The sequence below is a fragment of the Falco rusticolus genome, chromosome 5 (assembly GCF_015220075.1).
Source record: "Falco rusticolus isolate bFalRus1 chromosome 5, bFalRus1.pri, whole genome shotgun sequence".
Classification (NCBI taxonomy): Eukaryota; Metazoa; Chordata; class Aves; order Falconiformes; family Falconidae; genus Falco; species Falco rusticolus.
This window is the reverse complement of record NC_051191.1, coordinates 91,527,648-91,552,647: the sequence shown is the minus strand read 5'-3', so window position 1 is coordinate 91,552,647 and position 25,000 is coordinate 91,527,648. Positions and strand designations below refer to the sequence as shown.

The following is a 25,000-nucleotide window of genomic DNA, read 5'->3' as shown; positions in this document are numbered from 1 at the left end:
GCTGGCTGTATCTGTCCTGATAGGACAGTAGGTGACCTCCTCACACACACATTTGCCCAGTACAACGTTTTTGTTGGGGACAAGGGTACAGGAACAAATAATTCAGCCTTCCATTAGCCCTAAAACTCAGCTCTGTTCCCTGCCTGTAACACGCTGTGGTGGAGCTGTGCTGGGAAGGGTCTGACCTTGAACCTATGTGCTACAGAGTGGGCTGGGAAGCTGCAGCTCTGTGGGAGCCTGATGTATCTAGCATAACTTCTGGAGTTCTGCACCTGTGCTGGACTGAAGCTAACATATGCAGAGGACTGTAGCCTGTTGCAAGGGTCTGGTACGGAGGGTGAGTTCTAAACCAAGATAAGATAGTATTGTCCATTAATATCTTGACCTTCTGTTAAGTTGCTACACCTTGTGGACCTTCAACTCTTCCTAGCAGAGCCTTGGCACCCCAGGATGTTGCTATGAGGCAGCAAGTGGCAGAGAGGCTGAATATAATGGCTGTGACCTGTAATTGAGCTCAAACCTCTCAGGTTTGCAAGGATGCGTTTTTCAGCTCTCTGTTCCCACTCCTGGGCAGCAAGGCTTAGGGCTAACAGCCTCTCCTCAACTAAAATACAGGTGGGGAGTGCATTCCCCGGGGGGTTTTGAGGCAGAGCAGGGCCTGTGGGTGAGATGTTCTCTGGACAGGGCTAGCAGGCAGCGTTCATGGGAGCGGAGTTACGTTTGCAGTAGCTCATAGCAATGCTGGAAAGAACACAGCCTGCGGTGCTTATGTGAGCTTTCTTTATTTGCCTGGGCTATGAAGCTCTATAACAGGCTCAGAAAGAGGGGCTGATGGCTACTGGTTTAGACAGGGTCACCGCACAATGCAGGAGTGAGGCAAAAAGAGAAGGAACAGCAAGAAGCAGACAGTAAGTAAGAATAATATATTCCCTGGTACGCTGGCAAGTCTGAGGGCTACCTCTCCCCCATTTATGCATAGACAAGACTTTGAGCTAAGTCTTCCCCAATGGAAAATGAGCCCAATTTACATTAACTTTTTGTCTGAGGCTGCATAATAGAAATCTCAAGCCCAGTACCTCTCTGAGGTTGTCTGCAGGGCTATGGGACAGCTGCACAGAGAAGCTGGCTGGAGTTAAATCAGGGACAGAGCTTAGCCTGGGACAGAGGTGTTGGATGAAGGGTCCTCTGAAGGATGGCCATCAAGGTGGGTAGAGATGTTTGAAGGAAAATGCAGGGTGTCTGAACTGCACTGTAAAATCCTGAGACATAATGAACAATGTCTTGCAGGTCTTCAAGCCTGCACCAGGCTGGAAACTGCCGGTTAGAGGTGGAGAGAAGGGCCAGCGCATGTGCGCTCCTGCTCCCCAGCTCCCTCTGCTCCTGCTCCCCAGCCTCTCCTTTCCCTTTCACTCTGGGAGACCCCTACAAGTGACCTGTGTCTAGAGACAAGCGGGAGTGGTAGGTAGGCGTTTCTGTTGTGCTCAGCTGACGATGCTGCTTGCACGGGCTCAGGCTGCGGGCTGTGCTTCCGCTGCTTGTTCCCTCTCTGTCGCTGGCCTCAGTTCCAAACCTTGAGGAAGCTGTCCCAGGAGCCGGTGGCAACAGCCATGCCATCTGCTGTCACCCCCAGGCAGCTCACTCTGTTGTCGTGGCCAGAAAGGATTCCTACAAGGTGGGAAGAACAGAAGTCAGGAAAAGAAGTGGGGTCTGGGGAGACAAAAGGGTTAACTGTGCTGAGGACACACATTGTGTACCTGCTGTGTACCAACACCCCTGTGCATCACGCTGTGTGCCCATACCTGTTGGCTAATGAAAGCAAAGGTGCAGAAGGGGTTTTGTGTGGGGCATGAACAACTGCCTGTGGGGCCAGCCAAAGCACGCTGGTGGGAAGGGCTGGCTGCAGCCTTGCACCCTGGGGCACGGCAGGACTCAGCAGGGACGCGTCCTTGCTAACACTGAGGAATAGCAATGCCATTGGGCTGTGCTATAGATTTTCAGAGGCGCTAGGGGCTACGTCTGAAAGAAAAACGGTGCTCAGGTGTAGTCTGTGTGTGAGCATCCCGGACTACCCAAAGATGATGGATGGAAGCCCAGGTCCACGCTCAGCTCAGTGCCCGGCTGCCGAGTGGCACTGTGAGTAGCTGGAAGCCACCGTCCAGGCTAGGAGAAAGTTAGGAAATACTACTGGTGCTTATGAGTTTTAACTAATAGGAACCTTAATGCTCTTTCCCCCCATGAAACAATGATGTTGTTTAAAGGCTTGGCTTCCTTAACATTAAAACCAATAATTCTACACAAAAGAGAGTTATACTAGCTCTGGTGTGCTCCTTGAGTGTGAGGAAGCTCTGCTGGGTTTCAGTCAGTACAGGGTGTGTCCCTCAGAAAAAAAATAAAATCCTTTTTCTTGCCTTGGTAGGGACGGAAGACTTTGCAGGGAACAAAAGAGGGACCTCAGGAGCCACTCACCCACACGCTCTGCTTTCAGGGAGTCCCAGATGTTGCAGTTGAAATCATCGTATCCAGCAAGCAAGAGGCGCCCGCTGCGGGAGAAGGCGACTGATGTGATTCCGCAGATAATGCTCTCATGAGAGTACACGATGAGCTCCTGGTCTGCTCGGAGGTCGAAGAGACGGCAGGTGGCATCATCTGAGCCGGTGCAGATGGCTTCACCGTTCGGGAAGAACTGAGGAGGGCACACGCCGGATTTTAATTAGGTTGTGCCTTACAGCCTTCCTCAAGTCTTCACCTCCCTGCTAACCACCAGGAAGCCATGGAGGTAGGAAAACCCAGTGGGACAAGCCACTGGATCATAACATTTCAGTCTGCTGAAAGGGGAGACTGATGCTTCTCCTCAAACCTAGTAAACCCTGTCTACCTCAAGAAAGCCAGTGACCTAGGGGTTAGACCTACTGCAAGATGGCCTAGTGCTCAGGGAAGGTTTATTGTCTCTTTAGCTCCAGCTGTTAGTTTGGGGCTTGACAAGTGTCCACCCGTTGTCCCCCGATGGGGTCTGGCATGATTCAGAGCTGAGAGCTTGCCTCTGTTCGATCCTTACAACCCAGCCTTCTCACACCTTTTCCATGTCCTGTGCTCTGAGGAGCAAAAAGAGTCTGCTCAGGAGCAGGTACGGCAGAAAACCATAGGGCTGGCAGGGTGGCCAGGGGACAGGTGGGAAAAGCTGTGTTGACTGAAGGTGGTGGAGGGGGGCTGAAGCAGCAGACATTGCAGGAAGCTGGCAGGCTCATTTGGCTCCCTGTGCTGCATCAAACCAGCACGTTTCTTGTCCTGCCACCTCTAGGGCTCCCAGTCTGGATCCCTGCCGCCGAGGAGGACAGTGCCCCCAGATGCCTGTGCTGCCCTCTGTGGAGATTTCACCCTATGATCCCAAGTTCCCAACTCTGCTGCCCGGAGCTGACTAAGACTGAGTTAGGGATTCCTGCTGCCTGGCTTGCAGCTTGCGGCAGGGCTCCTGGAGCGTGCCTGGAGCGTGGCTCCCGCTGGGAACAAAGCTGCACCAGCTCCCGTGTCAGGGCGCTGAGCCCCGCAGACCACGGTGCGCGGGCCATGGCCAAGCAGTGCTTTGAGTCAGACCTGGGTGCTCTGGTGCCTGGGAAGAGCCAGCCTCCCAACTTCGGGGAGCTCAGGCCCTCCCCGCTTCAGGCTGGATCATAGGGCCAGGGTCTCCCAAGACCCTCGCTCCCCACGTGACTGTGACTTCTTCCAACCTTGCCCTCAGACCGTTTCGGAGCTGGTCTACCCTCCGTTTCCCTTGCCCGCCCAGCATGCGGACAGCATACGTACGCAGATGGCGTTGATATCGGACTCGTGCCCTGAGAAGGTCTGGCGGCAGGTGCCCTCCCGCACGTCCCACAGTTTGGCAGTAGCGTCGCAAGCCCCAGAGATGAAGAGTTTGAAGTCCGGGGAGACGGCCAGGCTCATGCAGTCTCCAGTGTGACCCATGAACACAGTCTTCTGCTGCCCCGTCTCAATGTCCCAGAGCGCGCTGTGGGGAAGGAGAGGATCAGAGCCAGGCCAGGCAGAGCAAACCTGCCACTGGGCTGAGACCTGTCCCCCCCGGCAAGAGGAGAGGAGCCGGGGCCTGGGTACAGCACGGGGAGAAGGGGGAGCAGGGCAGAGCATCGCTGTGTCAGCTGGGAGCAGCAGGCGGCACCTGCTCGGCTGCTGCTGCTGTTTCCTCTGCTATAGCAGAGGCAGGCTGAGGCTGCGGGTGTGTCGGTTTGGCTGCGTTCCCGTAACCCCTACAACTGAAGGGAATGTTGAGAGAAGGTAAGAGGGACCTGCAGGCGAATGGCTGAAAAAGGTTCTGCCATGACCCGCGCCCGTAGGATGCACGGGCTGTGCTTGCTGGGATCCCACATGGCAGCCAGGCAAATGAGCCCCGTTAAGCCTGATCTTTGATGGAAGCGCCACATCCATCCTGACCCGTCGTTAGCCAAGAGGTTCTTCCAAAGGAGGTGCTGGGGTTGGGGTGTGGGTAAGGGCAGCGCTCGGAGTCCCAGCACCGTGAAAGCCAGGAGCCAAAGGTTCCAGGCACTGGCTCTGCGGGTGTCCCTTGCACAGTGGTCAAGACCTGAGATGTGGAACTCGTACGTGGGCTCCACATAAATCTGTGATGTTTTCTGTCCCAGGGTAAGTGACTCTGTGCTTTGTGAGAGCTGACAACGTGGTCCCTACTGCTCCACCCACAGACCCGTGTCTTGACCTGGCCTCAGCTGGGAGAAGAAGCCCCTGTTCTGCCATGGGAGGAAGAACAGATCCAGCTGCCTGAGGCGCTCGCTGCGGCCTCCCCGTGCAGAAGCAACTCATCCTTAGCAGCGGCGTGCTGCAGAGCGAGAGGACTGTGCCTGCTGCTGCGCCTCCGCGAGCCGGGGGTCATGTCACCAGGATGCAGAAGATAACACTCACCATGTGGTATCTCCGGAGCTAGTCACAATATTGTTATCATCAAGAAATCGGCAGCAGGAGAGGTAACCTGGGAAGCGGGAACAAGCAGATGTGAGGAACGGGGCAGGGCTGGAAGAAGGAGGCTCGGAAGCAGAGGGTGCGCGGGCTGTTGGCAGGCAACGCACACCTGTATGGGCCGAGAGCTCCCTGCTCACTTTGACGTTGCCTTCACGAGTCTTGAGGTTGTAGATGGAGCACATGTTGTCGAGGCCCCCGCAGGCCACAAAATTGCCTGAGGGGGCATAGGCACAGGTCATGACCCAGGACGAACGCAAAGGGATGGCATGAACCTGGGAGGACAAGAAAGCACGTTGGGACTCTGGCAGCAGAGAGGGTGGGGCAGGGGTGCCAGCTCCCAGGGGACCCCCTCCAGCACCCCGCTGCTGACGCCCACCTTGTTAGTTGTGTACGTGTCCCACACAATCAGCTTCCCATCTTGTGAGGCACTGACCAGAAGTCTGCAAGAGAGGAACAAGATGCTGTTAGCAGCTCTCTTCTCATCAGAGCCTCCTGGCCCCTCGCACCCCTGTGCTGCTGCCCCACCGGTCAGCAACACCTTTCTCACTTGGAGTCTGTGGACCAGTGCATGGCGTAGATCTTGGCCAGGTGCCCACGCAGGGTCCTTCGGGTCCGCATCTGGATGCGGCCAACAACCTCCATTCCAGACACAATCTGAGGAAAGAGCCGGGGGAGAGAAAGAATTAACCTTGGACTGGCAGGAGCTTTACTGTGCCCCACATCTCTGCCCCCTAACTCCACTTCCCAACTGGAGAGAGTTCCCCTGGCAGTGGTGCTAGCTGACCCCCCCCACGGTCACTGCCCAGCCCGCCCTGCCCCTCACCTGAGCGAGCGTTGTGTCTGCACACGCTTTCCGGGCATCCTGGAGAAGAGACAAGAGCAGATGAGACACAAAAAAGCTGCGTGTTGCAGTCAATGGCAAGCGAACTTCAGGGGCGTAGCCTGGGGGCTGCTAGAAGTAGGAACTGTGGCTCCACCGTGTTTGGACTGTGGCCAACATGGGGGCTCCTGGTCTGTGACTAGGGCACCTGGGCACCACTCAGACATGGGGAAGGTGAGCCAAAAGCTGCCCAGCAGCCAGTTCCCCATGCCTCACCCTTTCTATGGATCCTCCTGTCTGGCAGAACACCAGACGGGGGGGTCCTGGGGACACACTGCACTCTTTGTCCCCCTGCAGACACGACACCAGTGGCCGCTTCTTACCAGTGCCCACTCTTCTCTTCCTTCCCCTCCCACTGCTCCCCCACCCCCAGCGAAGATCTCCATTGGCACTTAAAGGGCTGTGCAGAACTGCAGAGGGCTCCAAGGATGTAGGTGGAGAAAGATCAGCTCCCAGGTCGTGGCCGAGGAGGAAAGCCTGGGCACGGGCGGGGGTAGACGCTCTCTCAGCAGTTTCATGACTGTTGCCAGCATTACCGCAATCTGCTTCTTCAGCTGCTCAGCCTCCTGCTTCATCTGTTCCATTTCCCCCATCTTTCTGACCTAGGGGTGGCTCCTCCACGTGGGGCAGCCTTGGTTCTGGGGAGACAAACCAAAGGAAGAGGCGTGAGGTGGGAAGGGCACTAATACAGCTGCTCAGTTATGCAGACATAGGCATCTCTGATAAAGGCTTGAAGCGCTTTAAGCTATTCAATAACCAGCTATTAAATAGCTGATTAAGGCTTGGTAATGTCATGCTGTAGCTGGTCAAAACCCTCAGCACTGGGGAAGATCGTACCGGGCCTGATCAAAGGTCCATTTAGGTTTGGATCCTGCTTACACGTACCCTGGGAAGCTGAAGACCTCCAGAGACTCTTGCTGAGATTCTGGCCACACTTGTTACTTCATCTCTTTATTTTTCAATCTCCCTATTCCAATTCCTAGCAAATCCCTGGGTCATCTTCATTGGCTTCTCCCTGTCCATGGCCAAGCTGTCCATCTCTGCTCTGGGAGGAGGAAACATGGCAGGGGGAGCCCAGTGACTATTTCCTATGATTTGTCCTAGGCAAAGCATCACCAGGCAGTGCCTACTGCCGCTTCGACCATCAAGGAAATCTGAGGGCTGCTGAGGTGCTCTGTCAGGGTTCCCTTCATGTTTCTCATTTAAAAAAAAAAAAAAAAAAAAAAAAAAGGAAAAAAGAAGTGGATGTCTAGGGAAGGATCTAAGAACATAACCAGGTAATGGTGCTTCAACTTTCCTGGCCCCAGCTTTTCACTGACGTCCAAAGCCAGAGGCAGTGTTACTATATGCAAGTCCTTGATGGACTTTTCCTCTGTGCATTCATCCACACAGCTTTTGTGCCCATGTCAAAGTTTAGCATCCTCGATGCCCCATGGTGGTGACTTCCACAGCTTAGTGGCAGCTCTGCAGAGAAGTTCCTGTTTCTGTTACTCCCAAATGGCACTAGTTCCACTTGGTGGTCCCTAGCTTCTGAGGGGGAAGAAAGGGCAAATGACTGGTCTGTACTCACCCTAGCATTGTGCAGTATTTTACCAATCTTTGTCATATCCATCCTCATCCATCTCTTTTCCAGACCGCAGACCACACTTAGTTATTCCTCCCATGTAAGCCATTATATTCTACTACCTCTGTTGTTCTCTAAGCCCTTTTGACTTGTTTATAGAGTATAGATGATATGTTTTTGTGGAGAGAGCAGTGAACCAGAACTGTAATCCATATTCAAGATACAGGTGCACCATACGATTATACAGCATCTCTGTTTTTGTTCTCTTTTTTCTCATTACATACACTTAAAGCGTCACTAGTGATTCTGGCTTCTCCCACTCCTGTAGACAGATCTGGTCTTTCATTGCTTCAATCCTTCTCCCAGGTAGGTGTGAGTGTCCAGATGTGCTCCAGGTGTTGTTCTTCATTAAAACCAGCGCTTTGCCCCAAGGCCAAGAAATGCTCCAGCAGCTTCTGCAGAATTTCTCCTAGTCCCTGTGGGTCATGTCGCCTCCATCCCCTCTGGCCTTTTTGCTCAAAGGCTTCGTTTCCTCCAGCCAAGAGGGCTCTGGGTCCTTCCATGCTAGGGGCAATCACAGGCAGATCGCTCCCAGGCCCCACCTTTGCTTGCTGCTTTGTAGAGCAATTTGGGTTTCCCTCCAGGACCCCTTCCCCTGAGCATCCCCGTGGCCTCCAGGCAGAGCGAGCTCCTGCTTGGTCAGTGACTCCTGTGGCGTGGCTTTGTGTGTAGCAAAGGACTGGAGACACAGGTTCCCCCTGGGCCCTGGGAGGCAGAGCTTGCTGCAGGGGGAGGCTAGTTCAGGCTGTACTTTGCAGGGGAAGAGCAGTACCTGCTGCCTGCCAGCCTGGACGGAGCCGCAGCGCTGCTGCCTCCTCCTTGCCCCCTGCCCATGGGCTAGACCCGGTGCTGGCCTGGTCTGCTGGCCCCTGCACGTGGTGAGGGACCTGCAGGGGAGCCCGGGGACTACCAGAGCCCACAGGCATGTGCCACAGTAGTGGCCTGGGGCTGCCAGCCTCGGCTATGCAGAAGGATGAGGACAGACCAGCACCTGAGCTGGGCCCTTTCCACTTTTTTTCCCTTCTCTTGTTTTGGCAGAACAGTGATGACCATCGTTCCTAGCAAGGCTGTGCCTGGCTGGGCGATGCTGGCCATGAAAGCTGCCTGCCTGAGCTTCTCCATCTCTCAGCTGACCAACAGAGTGGGGAGATGCTGGGGAGGCCTGGCAGCTTTCAGCAGGAGGCTGCATGCCCTCCTCACCCTGTGGCACGTACCCCTGGTTTCGGTGCACAGTCAAGCTGTGGAGACCACGTCCCGCTCCGGTCACTGCCTACCAGCATGCCAAGCAGCAGCTCTGAACTTCCAGCCACCCTGCGGAGACCAGCCCTACCGCTGTGGTCACACCTTCCCCTTTCTCAGTTTTCCCTAGGACTGATCCTACCTCCCCTCCATCAGCCATGGGCGTCAGATCGCCTTTTCCTGCAGGGCCACCTCTTCCCTCCAGCTCTCTCCTTCCAGTCTCCTCAGCTCAGTCCCCAGGCTGTTCTTTCACGTTTGGCCATCTGAGACCACTGTCCTTCCAGCCACCCTACTCTGTCTCTGTGGACTTCTGTTTCCGCCCACCCAGACCTGCGTGGAGATGGAAGCCTCACTCTCTCTTCCAGCTGCTGCCCCAGGTGAAGCCAGCTGCACATGTCCTCCTTGTTACCAATCAGACCCCCAGTCTTCCTGGCAGCTCTCCTCCTGGTTTTTCACTATTCTCTTCCCTTCCCTGAGCGTTTCTTTCTCAACTCTGGCCCTAGCACGGCAGCAATGGTTCCCAGGTGCCTGCTCGGTGAAGTTGCACAACCAGATGAGGGGCTTTCGGAGCCGGCAGGCAGATCAAATGGCAGGGGCACAATGTCGGGGACGGATAAAAAGGGCTAAATATAGAGAAGGTGCAGCTCAGGTTCAGGACTCTGTCCGAACCTTTAAATCCCTTAGAGGCAACACTCTAAATGAAGCTGGGAATTGTTCTCATCCTCAGAAGGACAAGGAGCCACAGATAAGTGATAATAATAGCTCCAGCTTCGCCTGTCGCCTCCACCAGGCATGTCCCAGTGCAATTTGTGGAGAGTGAGTTACCTGGTCCCCAGTGGAGAGCAGTGCCTCCCAGGAGGACCACGGCGGGCATGCAAAAGAGCAGCTCATCATGGCCATGTAAATTTAGGACAGGAAATGGGGGAACCAAATGTGGAGGAACAGAGGAAAGGGGAATGGACTTTGGGAGTCTGGCCAAGGCATATTCCTGCTGTGACCAGCGGAGCCTTAGGGATACACATTTCTTGTGGATCCACGGATCAGCTCACAGTTGCTCGTGGTAGTGGCCCAGCCTGGTTTTAATGGGAAAGGCTTATAACTGGTGCATGCTCAGTGCTTTCTGGAAGCAAGGGCTCTTCCAGGTGGATGCTACGCAGTAGAGGAAACCAGTCCTTAGGTACCTTTGCAAAAGCAATTCACCACCACAAGCCCAGCACTGCAAAGAGCTACTGACAGGAGGACCCTGGCACCAGCACCAGTCTAGAGTTGTGCGTCCTACGAGCATCACTGAGGAGCATGGCGCAGCCAGAGCCTGGGCTTAGTCGGCTCACGCCAGCCCTCTTCTGAGCTCTGCCTGGTCTGAGCTCACCCAAGTTCACAGTTCTTGGCTTTTGAGACCATGTTTCATTTCTTCTGCTCTCCAACATGACAGTTCTTCCCCCTCCTGCCTTTTCTGACAAACTTTCTGGAGGCACCTGCTGTAGCATTCCTGCCTATGGGCAACCAGAGCCCTCCCGACCCCCCGGGTGTCTGCCCATGGCAGACCCAGCGCCTTTACTGCAGTGTGAGCCCGAGGGGGACCTGGGATCATCTGCCTTCTGCCTTTTGCTGCCACACAGTGACTTTCCAGGGCAGTGGCTGTCCCCCTTGCCCCATGCCATGGCAGGGGCCCAGCCCACCCCAGGGACTATCTTACCAAGCCACCTGGTAGGGACTGGGAGGCAAGTGGTGGGTGGGAACAAAGCCAGGGTGAAGCCCTTTATTTCCTATCCTCCAGGTAGCTTCCCACGCACGGGGGAGGGAGTGACCCCCCTGTGGGATACAAGGAGAGGGCTGGAAATAGAAAAGGGAAAGAAAGGTGCAGGAGGGAGGACAGAGTATTAATAGGCAGCATCCTTGGGTCTCTGTAATCCCTAGCTGGCTTCATATGTTTGCCCTGGTCACCCTGGGCTCCTTGCAGAGCCGGATACAGAGATGATCCCCCTCTCCTGCGATGGAGATCAAAGGCCAAGGTAAAATTACCCTGCTCTGCTCCTTGCTTTCTGAGGGCACCTTCTCCATCCAGAAAAGGAGCCAGCTGTGGAGGGGTGTGCACAGGGGCACACCAGGAGTGCGGGACTGTGCCTGGTCCCACAGGGGAGGCGTTACCCTCCTCTTCCAGTCTGGGGAGATTTACCTGCCAAGGATTGAACCAGCAACCCCATCCCAGTCCAAAGCCCCTCATCATTGTAAAGACATCTCAGCGCTAACCCCAATTCCTTCCTCACCGCTATCTTGCCTCCCCCATCCCCTGATGGGATCAGCCCTCGTCCAAAGGCTTCCCGTAGGCTCACACCAAGAAACTCAGGGTCCCAAGCACCAGGCTCACCAAGGTGACCTGAGGTACCACAACAAGGCAGCATCCTTACCAGGATCCGTAGAGCGAGGTGTGCTGCAGTCCCCCCTGGATGGGACCCTCACAGCCTTCCTCCCCAGCCAAGAACAGCTCCCTGCCAGCCAGAAGCCCCTCGTCCCTGCGTGGCCTCCAATCAGTCCTGTCCGTCCACCCGGCGAGTCCCTTGCTCCCTCTCTGCTCCTCAGCCTCTCCCAGGACTGATCTCCCCATGGGGAGCTGGAAGGCTGTGGACGGGAGGGGTTGGGGGAGGGCTGATTCCAGGAGCAGCGTCAGGCAAATTAAATCAGACACCAGAGACTTGGGGAAATCGGATTGGGACGTAATGCAAAGCAGGTGGATGGGGAGGGGTGAAAAAAAAAGAGTAGCACGCTGCTCCTGAAGGGAAAGAAACCATCACAGTTGGATTTGACTCACTCTGTTTATATCAGCAACAAACTAATAAAGCGAAGATTAGCCAGAACAGGCTAGGATTATCAGCCACTGGGGCAGGGCTTGCTGCACCTCACAGTCCACAGGAATTCCTGTTTTCCTGGGGACAGCATGCCACTCGTGTCCTGGGCAGAGCGGGAAGAGGGATGGTGCTACCCACGGTGGCTCTGCCGAGGGAAAACCAGTGGCAGAGCCGGGGTCACACCCCCCGCAGCAACAAACTGGGCTCTGCATGGGGGAAACAGAACTGGGCACAGGGGCCAGGGGTGGCAAAAGATTTGGTGGCATGCCTTTTGGCAGCCACTTTAGTGGGATGCTCTGAGGGGATTATCTTGGCCTCAATCTCTTTTAATCTCTCCCACGGCTTTGGCCCAAGCCCGAGATAAATACCTTTTAACGGATCTCATCTGACGTCAGGAGGCCATCAGTCTAATCACCCCAGCCACCTTTGGGCAAAGCAAGCCAGAGATGTGGACAGTGACCCCTCACCCAACACATCCTCGTCAAGCAGGAACTGTCCAGCACCCCCACGTAAATCATCAGGATGGACCCATGAGCACTGGGATGTGATGGACCTCTCGCCAGGGACAGGGAATTTGAAATGCACCCATCAAATTGCCTTTTTCTGCCGTGACCCTGGGGAGGACAGGGGCCAAAAAGGGTTGCCAATGCAGACTTCCCAAGCTTGCGCGTTAAGGAAGCGCTGAGGAAAGACTTCCCTTTCCATGGAGCAGGGGCCCTGTGCCAACAGTGACGAGGGGAATCATTCACCCACCTCTTATACCACTGGCCCTGACCCTACAGATTTCTTCCACCTGAACTGCTGCTGGGGTCTCCACGCACAACTCTCATCAAGGCCTGATGTATGTCATGACCACTGATTGATCTCTGGCTCTAATGCTTCCCAGGAAAAGGGTCAATGCTCTTTTTGATACTCCATATCCACCCCATTCAATTCCTGTTTGGCTACAATATAATCCCATCTCGGACACTAATCCCCCGTGCAGTGACAGCAGGGTGGAAAATGATAAACAAAATATCTCTTCTGTTTTCAGGGGCAGTTTGGTGCATGGGAAGGGAGGGGGGAAAAAAAAGAGGCCCTGCTGCGGGGAAACATGAGCGTACAGTGGTTTTTCTTAAAGGCACTCCCCACCCTATCCAGGGCAAAGTCATGGCAGTGCTCTCCCCCACTGGAAGTAGCTGGCGTTTGGGCAAACACTTCATTTTCTTTCACTGAGGGCTCAATCTCTTTCCATAATTGGTTAATTAAATTTCCATCAGCAACAAATGTGCATGTCTCCCTCCTGGTGTACAGACTCAAGCTCCCACCAACGTCTGTGTCCAAAATTTTGCTTTTATTCCATATATTCACAGTCCCTCACCTTCCCTCCCTCAGACCAGTTGTGAGGTTCTGGAGTTTACAGGCGCTTAGGAAATGCAGAGGCTTCCGTTCTGAGTTCTTTAACCCCAGGCTCCTCCTCCCCCTCAGGTTTGGCCCTGGCTGACAGAGAAGCTGGCACTCAGAGGAGTCGGGTGAGGAGACCCGATCTTCTCACTTCTGAGTGAGACAGACACATTGGTGAGGCAGGGAAGGAAGTTCCTGGTGTCACCAACTTTCATACTCTGTCCCTGCACCCATTTTTCAGCTGCTGGGATGTCACAGAGAAGAAAGCTGCATCCCTCCCCATCGCTACAGCTCTAGCATGCTAATACACTGCGCTACAGGCCTCCGTGGTCCCGGTGCTACCACAACCCACCAGGCCATGGTGTGTGCCAGTCCTGCCCCCGGGGCCCCATGTGCTCAGAACTCATCTCTGGCCCGCAGCTCCTTGGGTTGCTGTGTCCCATCTGAGCCAGGCTTCTGTCTCTGGCTCGTGGGCCTGGCTCCGCCGCTGGGAACAGGAGGCTCTGCGGAGGATCTGCCGCTGCGATCAGCCCCCCGACGCTCTCCATCAGGCCGGTCCTGCTCCACAGCTCTCTGCTCCATCAGCTTCTCCGCCTTTACCCGTTCCTGCATAGACAGATATGACTACTAGAATCTTGGCTCTGCCTGCAGGGGCTGACAAGACACATCTCATCTTTGCCACATCTATCCAAGCCCCTCAGAGCCTGTTCTCCCTTGCAGGACCCATCACAGGCTGGCCCCTCCACCCAGCACCTGGTCAGAGGACGGCCCCCCGCTGCTGCACTAGCCCCTGCCCCACGGGAAAGCCCACAAGCCATTCCTCAGGGTGATCTGTTCTTGCTTGGAGGTACTCATATCCATTTCTTCAGCATGGTCCTTTACCTGCTCAGCATGCTCCTGGGAGTGCGTGTACCACAGAGCAATGGCGCAGCGCCTTCCACGGCTCACTGCCCACACGCCATGGGGGTTCTCCTTGCCAGAGCTGAAGGCTACCAACCTCCCACACTTAGGTTGCACCTTAGCCTGCCAGGAGAGAAGAGACAATGAAGTCAGTAGCCCCCCTGCTCTGGGGTACACAGTCCTACAGAGGTCACACTGCCTCTGGGAACATGGAAGAGCAGACAGCTGCTAGGCAGACAGCTGCTAGGCACCCACTGCCAGTTTATAAGCAAGGCAGACCTTGGGGATAGAGAGAGAATCAAAGGGACAACGCAGGTCACAGACACCCACAGACCGCAAGAGGCTGGAACATCTCAGCTGGGAAGGAGTTAACCTCTCCTCTGTCTGTGGTTTGCCTCAATTTGCCTTTAGCTGCCACTATTTGAATCTGCCACAGCACCAGCACTGGACTGTTTTTTTTGGAGTGGTGGGATCCAATAACCAACTGGTTTCCTTCCACCCAGACTGTCTCACCCTCAGTCCTCTCTCCTTCTTTTGGCCAGTCCCAGACTTACTGTGACAGTCACAGTGTCCATTTCAGTGAAGAAAAGGCCCCCACCTTGGAAGTCATCATTGAGGTAGAGAATGCCACTGTGGATGAAAAGGAAGAGGACGTAAAGACAGTGAAGGTCATTCCTCCCAGGTGTCTCCCCACACTTCTTGTCACAGGAGGCTGTGGATACCAGTGGTTCAAAAATCGAGCAGACCAGTTAACAGAATCAATTTGAAGTACAGCAGCACCTAGCTCAGAGGAGACTGTGAGCTGCAAGCCACAGAAGGCGAGGAGAGCGTACCAGGGAGTCAGCTCTACACTCCTGTCCTGGTTTGGTTTGGTTTGGTTTGGTTTTAATCCTCTGCAGCATGCATCTGTGGCATTGTTGTGACAATGCCCTGGGCTAGGCAGACTTTGGTTCTGACCTGGTATGACGCCGTTTATGTTTTGAGATTGGAAATAATCCAAAGCCTGGAAAAGGAGGCTGATCAGCAAAGAAGGCCATGTCTTAAGAGTCAGGGAATTTCAGGGTAACACAAGAATGGTCAAAAAGAGGCTCAGTGCATGCAAAAAAGAAAATTAAACCAAGACATTTCTTTACTAATATGTTAGACTAAAAAAGAAGTACTGAAGCAACTGTGTAGTGCATGCGAGACCACAGTCAACCAGGTGAAAGAATGGACCACAAACTACTTGAGTTCCTCTTGGTATTCAATTAAGTTGATAGAAAATGTCAGAGGAGCAAGAGAGGCTCATTAATGGGACTGGGAGAAAGAAACAGAAATCAATACTGTGGCTGCTGAAACAAAACGTTAAGGACAGCAAGAGGATTACCAACCCTGAAACCCAGGAAGTTATAGCTCTTCTGCCACAGGGTTTTAGTAAGACTCTGAAGTGTGGTAACACGACTGGAGAAAAGCAAGGGCAGCTCTCACACGCCCGAAGAGGCAGCAGGGCTGAAGCATAAACAGGCCTGTTAGCCTGACCTCAGGAGTCTGCTGGGCTTTAGACTCCATTTCTGAGGAGAAGGGTAACTGAAGGACAAGAGGTAAATAGAGAACAGTCTTAAAATGTAATGTGGGGTTACTAAAAGCAGATTGGGCTAGCCACACAATCTTTGACAAAACAGTTATTTCCCAAGGAAGGACAACATGCTTGATCTTCAGCAGTTTGGACTCTGGTAAAAGTACTCAAAACAGTTCCACTAAACAAATTACTAAGGAATACAGAGAAGGTGAAAAAAAGCACGTGAACAGCACACAGTGCCTAGTGCACCACGGGCACCGAAAGGAGTACTGTTCGCTTGGAGGAGCAGCACTGGGACTCTTGGACGCCTGGGCCCAATCCTGTTCAATAGTTTCATTAATGACCATAGCACAAATACAAAGAAGAAATCCAGGAAGCCCAGAGCACAAGGACCTCTTTCAAAAGGACACTGGAATTGCTCGGCCCTTGTGAGCTGGCTGGTCACTCACAAATCATTCTGCAAGAGGACATGAATACTCCTGGAAATAGGTCAGTGGCACAGATGCCAGGAAGATATTTTAACATACATTTGAGCAGAAGTTAGAGAAGCCCACTACCCAGGGAGGAGCGAGGTGACAGGACAGCTTTCCCACAGAAGGGGCAGAGATCTAACCAGTTACATGACAGAGCCTGGTAACTTTGTAATCTGACTATACCAACTCAGTATCAGAAGGGAAACGGACTCAAGGATACTGGAATTCCCTCCAAGTCCCACACCCTTACCATAGGCTGTTCAGAAAGGATTTCTGCTCAAGGTACAGCTACCACTCAAAGAAAAGGCAAAGAAGATTCCTGGATGCCCAGAGATGGGATGGTAAATAGGAGGAATCAACTGCGGTGAACTGACCTCACTTAGCTACAGCATGCAACAATTGTCAACATCTTTAAAATATATTTCAGGTTCTTTCACAGAAGAGTAACAAAATCTGCCACAGGCTGGAAAAAAACTCTCACATGGAATGGAAAAACCCAACACAAAGCACTGGCAGTGAATCTTGAGACAGATGAACGGAGAGAATAGTCAAAGTACACTGACTGCTCAAACAAAGGAAATCCAAGGAGCCTGGTTGTCTCTCTCCTGCAGTGCATGGAAAACCATGGAAGACAGAACTCGAATAGAAGAAACAAGACTGTCATAAGGGCTGGCAGTGGCCTGTAGTATTGTGGTTGACCCACAAGGCAATGATCTGTTATCATGGTTCTAGTCTGTGCAGCCTCCCAGCTTCATTCTGCTCTCTGTTAACGTTGACTGTGAGAAGGGAGAAAGGGCAGATCATCTCCCCAACCTAGGGAAGGTGTTTCACACCTCATTCTCAAGCCACTGGTGCAGCCTCTGCCTGATGCTACAGTCCTGGCTGGCTTTGAGCCAACAACCCATCACCTCATTTCTATAAGCTGAGCTCATTCTCTGATGGGGCCAGGGAGGCGTTCTGATCTCCACATGATCTAATGCAGGTGCCCTTCTCTTACCTGTAGTCCCTGTACACATAGGCAGGTGGCTCTCTCCAGCACTCTTGCCCCTCAGGATCCAAGAGACAATTATCAGCATGGACAGGGTGACTAAGATCCATGCGGCCTTCCTGCTCCTCTGAAAAGGGAAGTTACAAAAAAGAATACCGGCATTTTCAGTTTCAAGAAAGAATAAAGCAGAGAGAAAGGGGCACAGTGAGAGTAAAAGGGAAGAGACTCTCCTGAGAGCACGTGGCTGGGACTGAGGATACTCTCCAGGAGACAGGGACTAACAGGGTGAAACTGTTACCATCTACAGCCGTCCGGCACACAAGGTGTGTGAATGAGAAATGGAGTTTCTTTCCAGGAGTAAAATAGGACTCTATGATTCTCCGCGACTTCTCACTGGCCTGCAGAAGCAATTTGGCATCTCTCCAGTCCACATCCCCATTCTGGGCCAGCTGCAAGTGAAAACCAAGCCTGTAAGAATACTTACATACAAAGATACTCTTAAGAAATGATACATGTATGCAGTACAGGAGAGAGCTGTGTAAATTCCTCTGGTCACACATGCAAGAACAGAACATGTTTTCTCATGTAAATACAAGGCAGGAGTACAGCAATTCATTCCTTCTACTCAGCACATGAAGCCACATCTGGAATGCAGCATCATTTTGGGTATGCAAGGGACACTAACAAACTGGAGTTGAGTCTTCAGTGAAGAGCCTTAAGATGGCAGGGGTGTTGGAGCACATGACCTAGAAAAAGAGGCTGGAAGAGCTGGGTTTCTCCAGCCTAGAGAAGGCCAAAGGAGGATGTAACAACAGTCTCCTGTCACCTAAAAGAGGGTTATACAGAGGATGGAGACAGTCTCTCCTCAGAGGGACATGCTGAAAAGACGAGAGGTGACAGGCAAAAGCTGCAGCAGGGGAAATTTTAGCTACATATAAAGAAAAATTTCATTGTCCCAAGAGAGGTAGGTACATCGCTGAAACAGGTGCCCAGAGAGGCTGGGGAATTTCCACCCTTGGGGATATTCCAGACTTGCCTGCGCAATGCCTTGAGGAATCTCATCTGGCTTTGGAATTAGCCATGCTGTGAGCAGGAGGTCAGACTAGACAGCTCCAGAGGCTCCTTCCACCTTTATTCTCCAGTTCTAAGCTAAGCTTGTCTGTAAGACCACTGCTAAGGGACAAGTAGCAATCCCAAAACTCTGTCTCACAGAAGAGAAAGCACTTGTCAGGCCCACCGTGTACAACGTGCCTAAATGTGATCATGGAGGATGAGGGGTGGGGAGACCATACATGTGCTTGCAAGGAAGATAACACCCCCATGACCTCATCCAGCATACACTTCACAGAGAAAAACGTGCGGGTAGCAAACACTCTTTCTGGACCATCAAGAAGGCAGCAGTCTCACAGAACCGCTTACCTGTGCGGCCTTCAAAACAGTTAAGCCTTCAAATCTCTCATGTGGGGTGTGAGGCGACCGTCTTGCCCGGAAGCCATCTCCTGCTTCTCCTGCTGCCTGGAACAGAAGGATACAAATGGCACACATGAGGCTGCCATCCATCCTCCATGGAAACACTGCAACCCTGCCTGCTGAGGAGGAAAGCATGCACACAGGAGCTCCTACAAGACCCAGGTCTCACCTTTGTCAGCCGCAGAAGGTCCCTGCACTCAGACTCCGTCAGCACTCTGTCAAATACGACCCTCTGGGTTCCATTCATCTGGCGGGAATCCATCGTGACAGCAATACTCTCAAAAGGCAAAGGACCTGTCAAGAAGCAAGTACAGATGAATATAAGGAAACTTTGGATGAGAAGCCCTCAGACATCCACCCCCAGCCTGAATAAAGAAGTGGAGAGACACTATACATTCTCTGAGAAGATAGGACAGTCCCCCAGAAGTGCCCACTCCTCGCAGACCTGGGCCACTTGCACCCCTCACATGCTTCAGGGGAACCAGAGCATCAGCTGAGGAAGCTGGCCTACAGCGAGTGCTTCAGGAGCCAGCGGAAACTTTGGGCTTGCTGGGAGAGCAGCAGGGAGCTGGGGAAAGTTGAGTGCACTGTGGATCGCAGCAGCAGAACAGGTCCAGCCTACTGGGGTGAGGCTCTGGAGAAAAGAAGCAGGTAAACACCTCCATCAACTCTCCTTTCAATCACACATCTTATCGCAGGATTATCTCCAGTGAATCGATTTTCTTCAGCCCCAAAGAGAAGCAAAGGATATTAGTTGGTGATTTGGTCTTTGGCCTTTTTACCCCCCTGCCTCTGACCCCTGGATGGTCAGGAATGCCAAGGCACTCAGGCCCTCAGAACGACCTGCTCTCCCATGTGTCACAGCAGAGGACCACCTGGGGTCACTTCAAGCAAAGACTCCAGGAAAGAGCCCTGTAAGAGGCTGCTTGTCCGCACCTAAGAACAGAGGACCAGCAATAACATGGGACACTGCACTGCAGTCTATAGCATTCAGCCACAAACTATTTGGACTTGTCTTTTTCCGGGAAAGACATGCCCAAGCCGAATAGCCTATTTCCAGTTTCTGTTCCCCAGCCCCGTCTCCTTGTCTCCTTCACAAAAACTGTTGTTTGAAGTCGAGCTAGTGGAGTTGAACCAGGTTTGGTGTAGACATGCCTGCCACACTGAACAGGGATCTGCATGTCCACAGGCACGTCACGTATTCAGGCATCACTGCTCTCAGCTTCTCCAGCCACAGTGCTCTTTGAAATCTCATCCCAGACATGTATGCAGTGAGATTTTGCAAGACTACACATGCACCGAAGAAGGAGAAAAGAAACAGTGAGAAGACCTGCTGAGCCATTCGAGTCAGTCTGCATCTAGCATTCAAATGTCTGAGGATGGAAGAAAAGACAGAACTTAGTCTGACTAAGCCTGGCTGACTGAATCCCAGTCCTTCTCCAAGCTCTTTTACTTACCCCTCTTCTCCCACTCTTCCACATCCAGAGTTTGCTGCTTTTGCTTCTCCTGATCCTCTCTCGGAAGCAAAGGAAAAAACAGAGACCAGGCCTGTCAGCGCACAGAGCTATGCCTAACCCTCCTCTGCGGTAGCATTTCACATCCTTCCTGTTCCTGTTTTGACCATTCCTCAGCAGGTATATTGTACCACCCCCTACTTCCAACACTTATATTTCAGTTCCAGACGACTTGGCCAACCTTACCTGTGTTTTCCCTTGAGGTTTTCAGGAATCAGGTCATCTGGAGTCCAAAGATCCTGTAGGAACAAATGCAGATGGTTCAATACACAACAAACTTGTCCCACACTGGTTCATGTCAAACGGCCAGTTCCTTGTCCCACTTCTCCACTGACTACCAGACCACCGGTTCTGGCCTGCTTCTGACAAGAGCCAGATTGGGCTAATGGATATGGTTACAGCAGCAGTTTCAAACTAACTTCAGTCTTTGAGCAGCAAAAAGGCCTTAAAGATCCACCTCATAAGGACTTGGGGGACCTTCTCATCAGCATCTGATCCCTTCTGGATCAGGTGCTACTGAAGTGAATTCTGGCAACTGTCTTGGTGAAATCAGGGCAGGAAGATTAAGATGATACTGTTACTTACAGGGTCGTTAAACACTCCTCCTAGATGCTCCACTGCATAATAAATCAACTTCTTCTCCATCAGAGATCTCTGCACATAATGTTCAATATTCTAAGGAAGGAAAGAGCCTGTCAAACTATGCCACAAAAGACAACCCCATCCCTCTCCACGGCAGAAACCTGCCCCAACACACTGCTGTGCACGATGAAAGCCCAGTTCTGTCCTGAAGAGCCTGGTACAGACTGTAAGTAAACTCAGGCTCGTTCCTTCAGTCCTGGGCTTGACATGCATCTACAGTGAAACATGTTTCCTTTTTTGTCTCCTGGACTGTGATCCTGTTGTACGGGACAGAAGAGGGCCAAAAAGTACAGACCTGGGGTTGTAACTACCTGTCTGGCTGTGATAGCTGTGTCTTCTCCCAGTTCTGTGCGATACTCTCTCATTTTCTCCAACATCAGCTCATCCGTGGGATAGAAGAGCAAGTAGGAAGCAGCACATTCAGCAGCCAGTGTCTGGTTCCCAACTTGGGCAGGGACAGAACAGAACAAACAAGTAAGTCTCTCAAAGCTTGATGTTAGCAGCAAATGTGTTTAGCCCAGCAGCACCCAATGCCCCAGCTGGGATCCAGTAGCAGGAGGCCTTACACCAAGCACACATCAATCCCTGCCTAGTTGGGAGTCTACCTAACGATGGGCAGAGAATACAGGGAATGACCCTGGTGAAGAATGGGCTCACTTTAAACACTTATTGGGAACTTGTTCAAAGGAGACAAAGTATGTATGTGTTTGAAAGAAAGATGGTCCCACTTCCCCCACCCGATAGACATGATGAGGGGTCTTTCGGATACAAGTTTTACCAATGGTCTGACAGAGGAGATGAGACAGCTGGGTCAGTATGGGATGGAGCAGAAGCATTCAAGAGAACTGAGGGACATGTGAAAGTGACAGGGTGACAGGACGACCAGTGTCACAACAGGCCATCAGTTCAGTGAGGGCAGGCAGAGCTGACTCAGAAGGAATACCACTGTTGAGATGCACGCACATGCTCTAGCTAGGAAGTGGGGATCTGGTCTGGAGCCACGTACTGAAAAGGAGGGTATAAAATACACAGCAGATGGATGGAGCAAGGACTTGAAATGGGGCGTGCTGAAGGAAAGAAGTAGCAGCAGCCACCCATCACAGAAGCTGCACAGGGAGACTGAAGTGGATCACAAGGGACCTCTCCCAGGGTGGCCACAGGCTTGAGCAAGAGAAGAGAGATTCTGGGAAGAGTTGGGGAGCAGACGGGGTAGAGAGAGGTAAGGCACAGGTCAGTGTGTCACTTGTCCCCATGACATGCTGCCCTCCAGGTCCAGAGGCAAAGGGCAAGTTTAGGGATACCACAGCATAACCTGCTGGGTCGTGGCTCTGCTCACCTTGATCATAGGCAAACTGCAGTAAATCAAGATGAGAGGGTATGAAATCTTCTGTGGCAGAAATCCGCCCTGGCTTTGTGGCAATTTCAAGGACGCATTGCTGCCTGCACTTCAAAACCTGAATATAATGGGCTGCAAGAGAGAGGAGCAAGAAAGGCAGGAGCTCACACTTCTTCCAGACAGGAGCACAGGGAAATTGGGCATATCCAGTGTGGGGCACATGGCCTTCCTACCCAACCCTCTGTGCCTCTCATGCTACCTGCAATGGCCTCGTACAGGCCAGGCTGCATCTCCTCCTCCTCCTCGACCTCATCCTCCCAAGGCCCTTCACACAGGGCACGACACTCTTCCAGTGCTGACAGTGCTTCTGTGAGTGACTCCTCCAGCCTGGCCACAGCCTGCACGTACTCATCTGCGTTGTAGTGCTGCACCCCAGCCTCATATGCTTCCTGCAAAGGACAGACCCAGGTCCCCCATCGGTGTGGGTGACACCAAACGATGCCCTGAGACTCTGAGCTGCTCACAGGGTAGTGCTGACATCTAGGGGCCTGCCTGATCATCCACAGCCCACCACGCAGTGACAGCAAATCTTCTGGACTTAAGCCAAATATTCTTCTCCAAGGCCCTGCAGCCTGCCGTAACCGTCACCAGAAAGTCTCTCTATCACACTTGCAATGGTCTGTCCTCGCCCTGAAGAGAAGGCTTCAGGGAGACCTTCTTGCAGCTTTTAAAATATAAAGGGGGCTTATATGAAAGACTGAGTGAGACTTCTGACCAAGGCCCGTAATGACCAGACAAGGGGCAATGGTTTTAAACTGGAAGAGGGTAGATTTATATCAGTGTTAAGGAAGACATTTGTTGTGTCGAGGGTGGTGAGACACTGGAGCAGGATGCCCAGAGAAGCAGTGGATGCCCCATCCTTGTAAGTGCTCAAGGCCAGGCTGGACAGGGCTGGGAGCAACCTGGGCTGGTGGGAGGTGTCCCTGTCCATGGCAGGGCATCGGAACTAGGTGATCTTTAAGGTCCCTTCCAGTCGAAATCACTCAATGATTCTATGTATGGGAGCCCTGTCTTGAGCCATGGACCTTATACGGGAAGACATCAGGGTCCCAGACTGGTCGCTAGGATGGGATAAGCGCTGCTGATGCCCAGCTCTGCATCGAACCCTCACCCAGTGTGGTGTGGCCTCCAGGTCCCGGAAATTGTCTGACTTCACCCCTGACATACGACGGTACTTCTCGATGTCCTCCCGCATTTGCAGGTGCTGGGGGTTGGCGACGAAGAAGGTGTGAGCGGCGGACACCGCCTGATCCAGCTTCTTCAGCTGTGGAGAAAAGGCAGCGGCGCCTGTCACACTGCTGTGTGCCCTCTTCCCTTCACACCCCCCAACCCAGATGCTCCCTGGATGCACCCACAGGGCACCTGTTCCCCACGCTGCCCTGAGAGCCCCTGTGTGGGCTGGTGAGCCCCCTGCCCACCACCTCACCCAGCCTCCAGCACAGCCCCCTGCCTACCCCCTTCTCTCAGCCTCCAAGAGAGCCCCCTGCCCAACCCCCCCTCGGCCCTCCAAGAGAGCCCCCTTCCCACCCCCTCTTCAGCCTCCAGCAGAGCCCCCTGCCCCTCCCATCCCCCAGCCCTCCAGCAGAGCCCCCTGCCCACCCTCCCAGCCGGCAGCCCCCGGCTCGGGCCTCCACAGCCCCTCGGGGCCTGCCCAGCGCCCGGGGCGGCGCCCACCGCGGGATGCCCCCGGCCCCTACCTGGAAGAAGGCGACCTGGAGGTAGTTGTAGGGCTCCCGCTGCTGGAAGTCGCGGCGGATGGCGAGGCTGGCGCGGTGGGCGGAGGGCGCGGCGCCCAGCCGCCGGCCCAGGCAGTGCTGCAGGCAGTCGGCGCGCTGCAGCACCCGCCCGAAGAGCGCGGCCTCCCAGGGCCCGCTGCCCGCCGGCGGCCCGCCGAGGAAGGCCGCCTCCCGGCGGCAGGCAGCGCGGCAGGCGCGGCGGGCCGCCCGCAGCCCCGCGTAGCTGTGCAGGGCGCGCTGCAGCAGCTCGGCCGCCCGCCCCCAGTCCCGGGCGAAGTACGCCCGCACCCCGTCCGCGTACAGCAGGTCGTAGGGGACTAGGCGGCCCGGCGACGTGGCGGCGGCGGCGAGGAGCAGGCCCAGGCCGAGCAGGGACGCCATGGCCGCGGAGGCGGGGGGCGGCAGCCTGGCGAGCCGCGGGCTGAGCCCACCCCGGGGGCCGGGCCGGGGCCGCGGTGGGCGGGAGGCCGGCCGCCCCTGGGCAGGGGCGGGGGCCGGGGCCGAGGCCCCCTCCGGGCCGGCAGGCCCTGCCGCCTTTGCCGGGGGTCGGGGCGGGCCCAGCACTGCCCGGCACGGTCCTGCAGGCTGGTGTGTGCCAGGCGGCCCCCGCGCTGCCCCCCGGGTCCCCGGGCCCAGCGCGGTGCCCCCCGGCGGCTGTGGCTGGCCCCTCCGCCGGTGCGGGCACGGCCTGACCGTCCCGTCGCATGGGGAAGCGCTTTGGAGGCGAAGGGCTGCCCGCCGACAGCCGAGCCCTGGCCCCTGGCTGGAACGGCAGCCAGCACCGGGCGGGACAGGGCCCGGCCGCCGCTCGCTACCCTGCACCGCCCTGCCAGGAGGGTTTGGCGGCCAGGAGCCCGCTCCAGACCTCACCCCTCCCGGCTTCGGCGGCGTGGGCGGCTGGGGGCTTCCCCCAGAAGGCTCTGCCACCTTCCCGTCTGTGTGAGAAGTGTGGGCCGCCATGTTCCCATGCAGTGTTCCCACTGGAACCAACAGCTGGCACTGGTGAAAGGAGGTGTTATGGCTCCGGGTCTTTTTGGAGAGAATTTAATTATTTTCAAGCCTTTGCCTCAAAGCAATACCTTTTGCTGAGCAGTATCAGAAAACACAGAGGCCGCTCCTGCGTAGCTGTAGGCAGCCCGAGTGTCCCCTGAAACAGCCAGGGAAAACCTTTCACCCAGACTCCCGTGACAGCTCCTCCACGCGCTTCGTTCCCTTCCTTGGGCTGCTGAGCATCTGCTGCCTTCCAATGCACTGACAAGAAAGGGAAGGAGAGGGAGGAAAGGAGCCTCGCACATTCCGCCTTTCCCTTCCAGAAGCCTGTGAAGAAGCTTCATTAAACACTGGGACAGTCATTTTGTTTCTATGGAA

The 25,000-nt window shown here is 54.3% G+C and overlaps 2 protein-coding genes across 8 annotated transcripts; both read right to left on the bottom strand.

Moving 5' to 3' along the window:
• Nucleotides 1-763: 763 nt before the first annotated feature.
• Nucleotides 764-11,621, bottom strand: GNB3 (G protein subunit beta 3). Its single transcript, XM_037390765.1, has 10 exons — nt 11,135-11,621; nt 6,400-6,501; nt 5,807-5,845; nt 5,531-5,637; nt 5,360-5,423; nt 5,093-5,255; nt 4,927-4,993; nt 3,802-4,003; nt 2,467-2,683; nt 764-1,665 (listed from the first exon to the last, which is right to left on the bottom strand). The coding sequence occupies exons 2-10, from the start codon at nt 6,454-6,456 to the stop codon at nt 1,559-1,561; spliced, it is 1,023 nt and encodes a 340-aa protein (XP_037246662.1). The 5' UTR covers nt 6,457-6,501; nt 11,135-11,621; the 3' UTR covers nt 764-1,558.
• A 1,263-nt stretch (nt 11,622-12,884) lies between these two features.
• P3H3 (prolyl 3-hydroxylase 3) lies at nt 12,885-24,971 on the bottom strand. Of its 7 annotated transcripts, XM_037390754.1 has the most exons (15): nt 23,594-24,101; nt 23,008-23,160; nt 22,096-22,285; nt 21,837-21,968; nt 20,812-20,945; nt 20,444-20,533; nt 20,045-20,097; nt 19,802-19,860; nt 18,514-18,638; nt 18,294-18,389; nt 17,173-17,323; nt 16,884-17,001; nt 14,410-14,485; nt 13,838-13,978; nt 12,885-13,561 (listed from the first exon to the last, which is right to left on the bottom strand). In XM_037390754.1, exons 1-15 carry the CDS (start codon nt 24,011-24,013, stop codon nt 13,352-13,354), a joined length of 2,148 nt encoding a protein of 715 aa, XP_037246651.1. In that variant the 5' UTR covers nt 24,014-24,101; the 3' UTR covers nt 12,885-13,351. The 7 variants fall into 7 exon arrangements, 6 of the variants coding, with proteins under 6 accessions (XP_037246651.1, XP_037246654.1, XP_037246657.1 ...); XR_005104717.1 differs by lacking the exons at nt 12,885-13,561; nt 13,838-13,978; nt 14,410-14,485; ... (1 more) ...; nt 17,173-17,323; nt 18,294-18,389 and adding exons at nt 18,790-18,978; nt 24,712-24,971 and having other exon boundaries at nt 18,522-18,638; nt 23,594-24,631; XM_037390759.1 differs by lacking the exons at nt 12,885-13,561; nt 13,838-13,978; nt 14,410-14,485; ... (2 more) ...; nt 18,294-18,389; nt 18,514-18,638 and adding exons at nt 18,879-18,978; nt 19,675-19,717; nt 24,712-24,971 and having other exon boundaries at nt 23,594-24,631.
• Between the last annotated feature and the right edge of the window lie 29 nt (nt 24,972-25,000).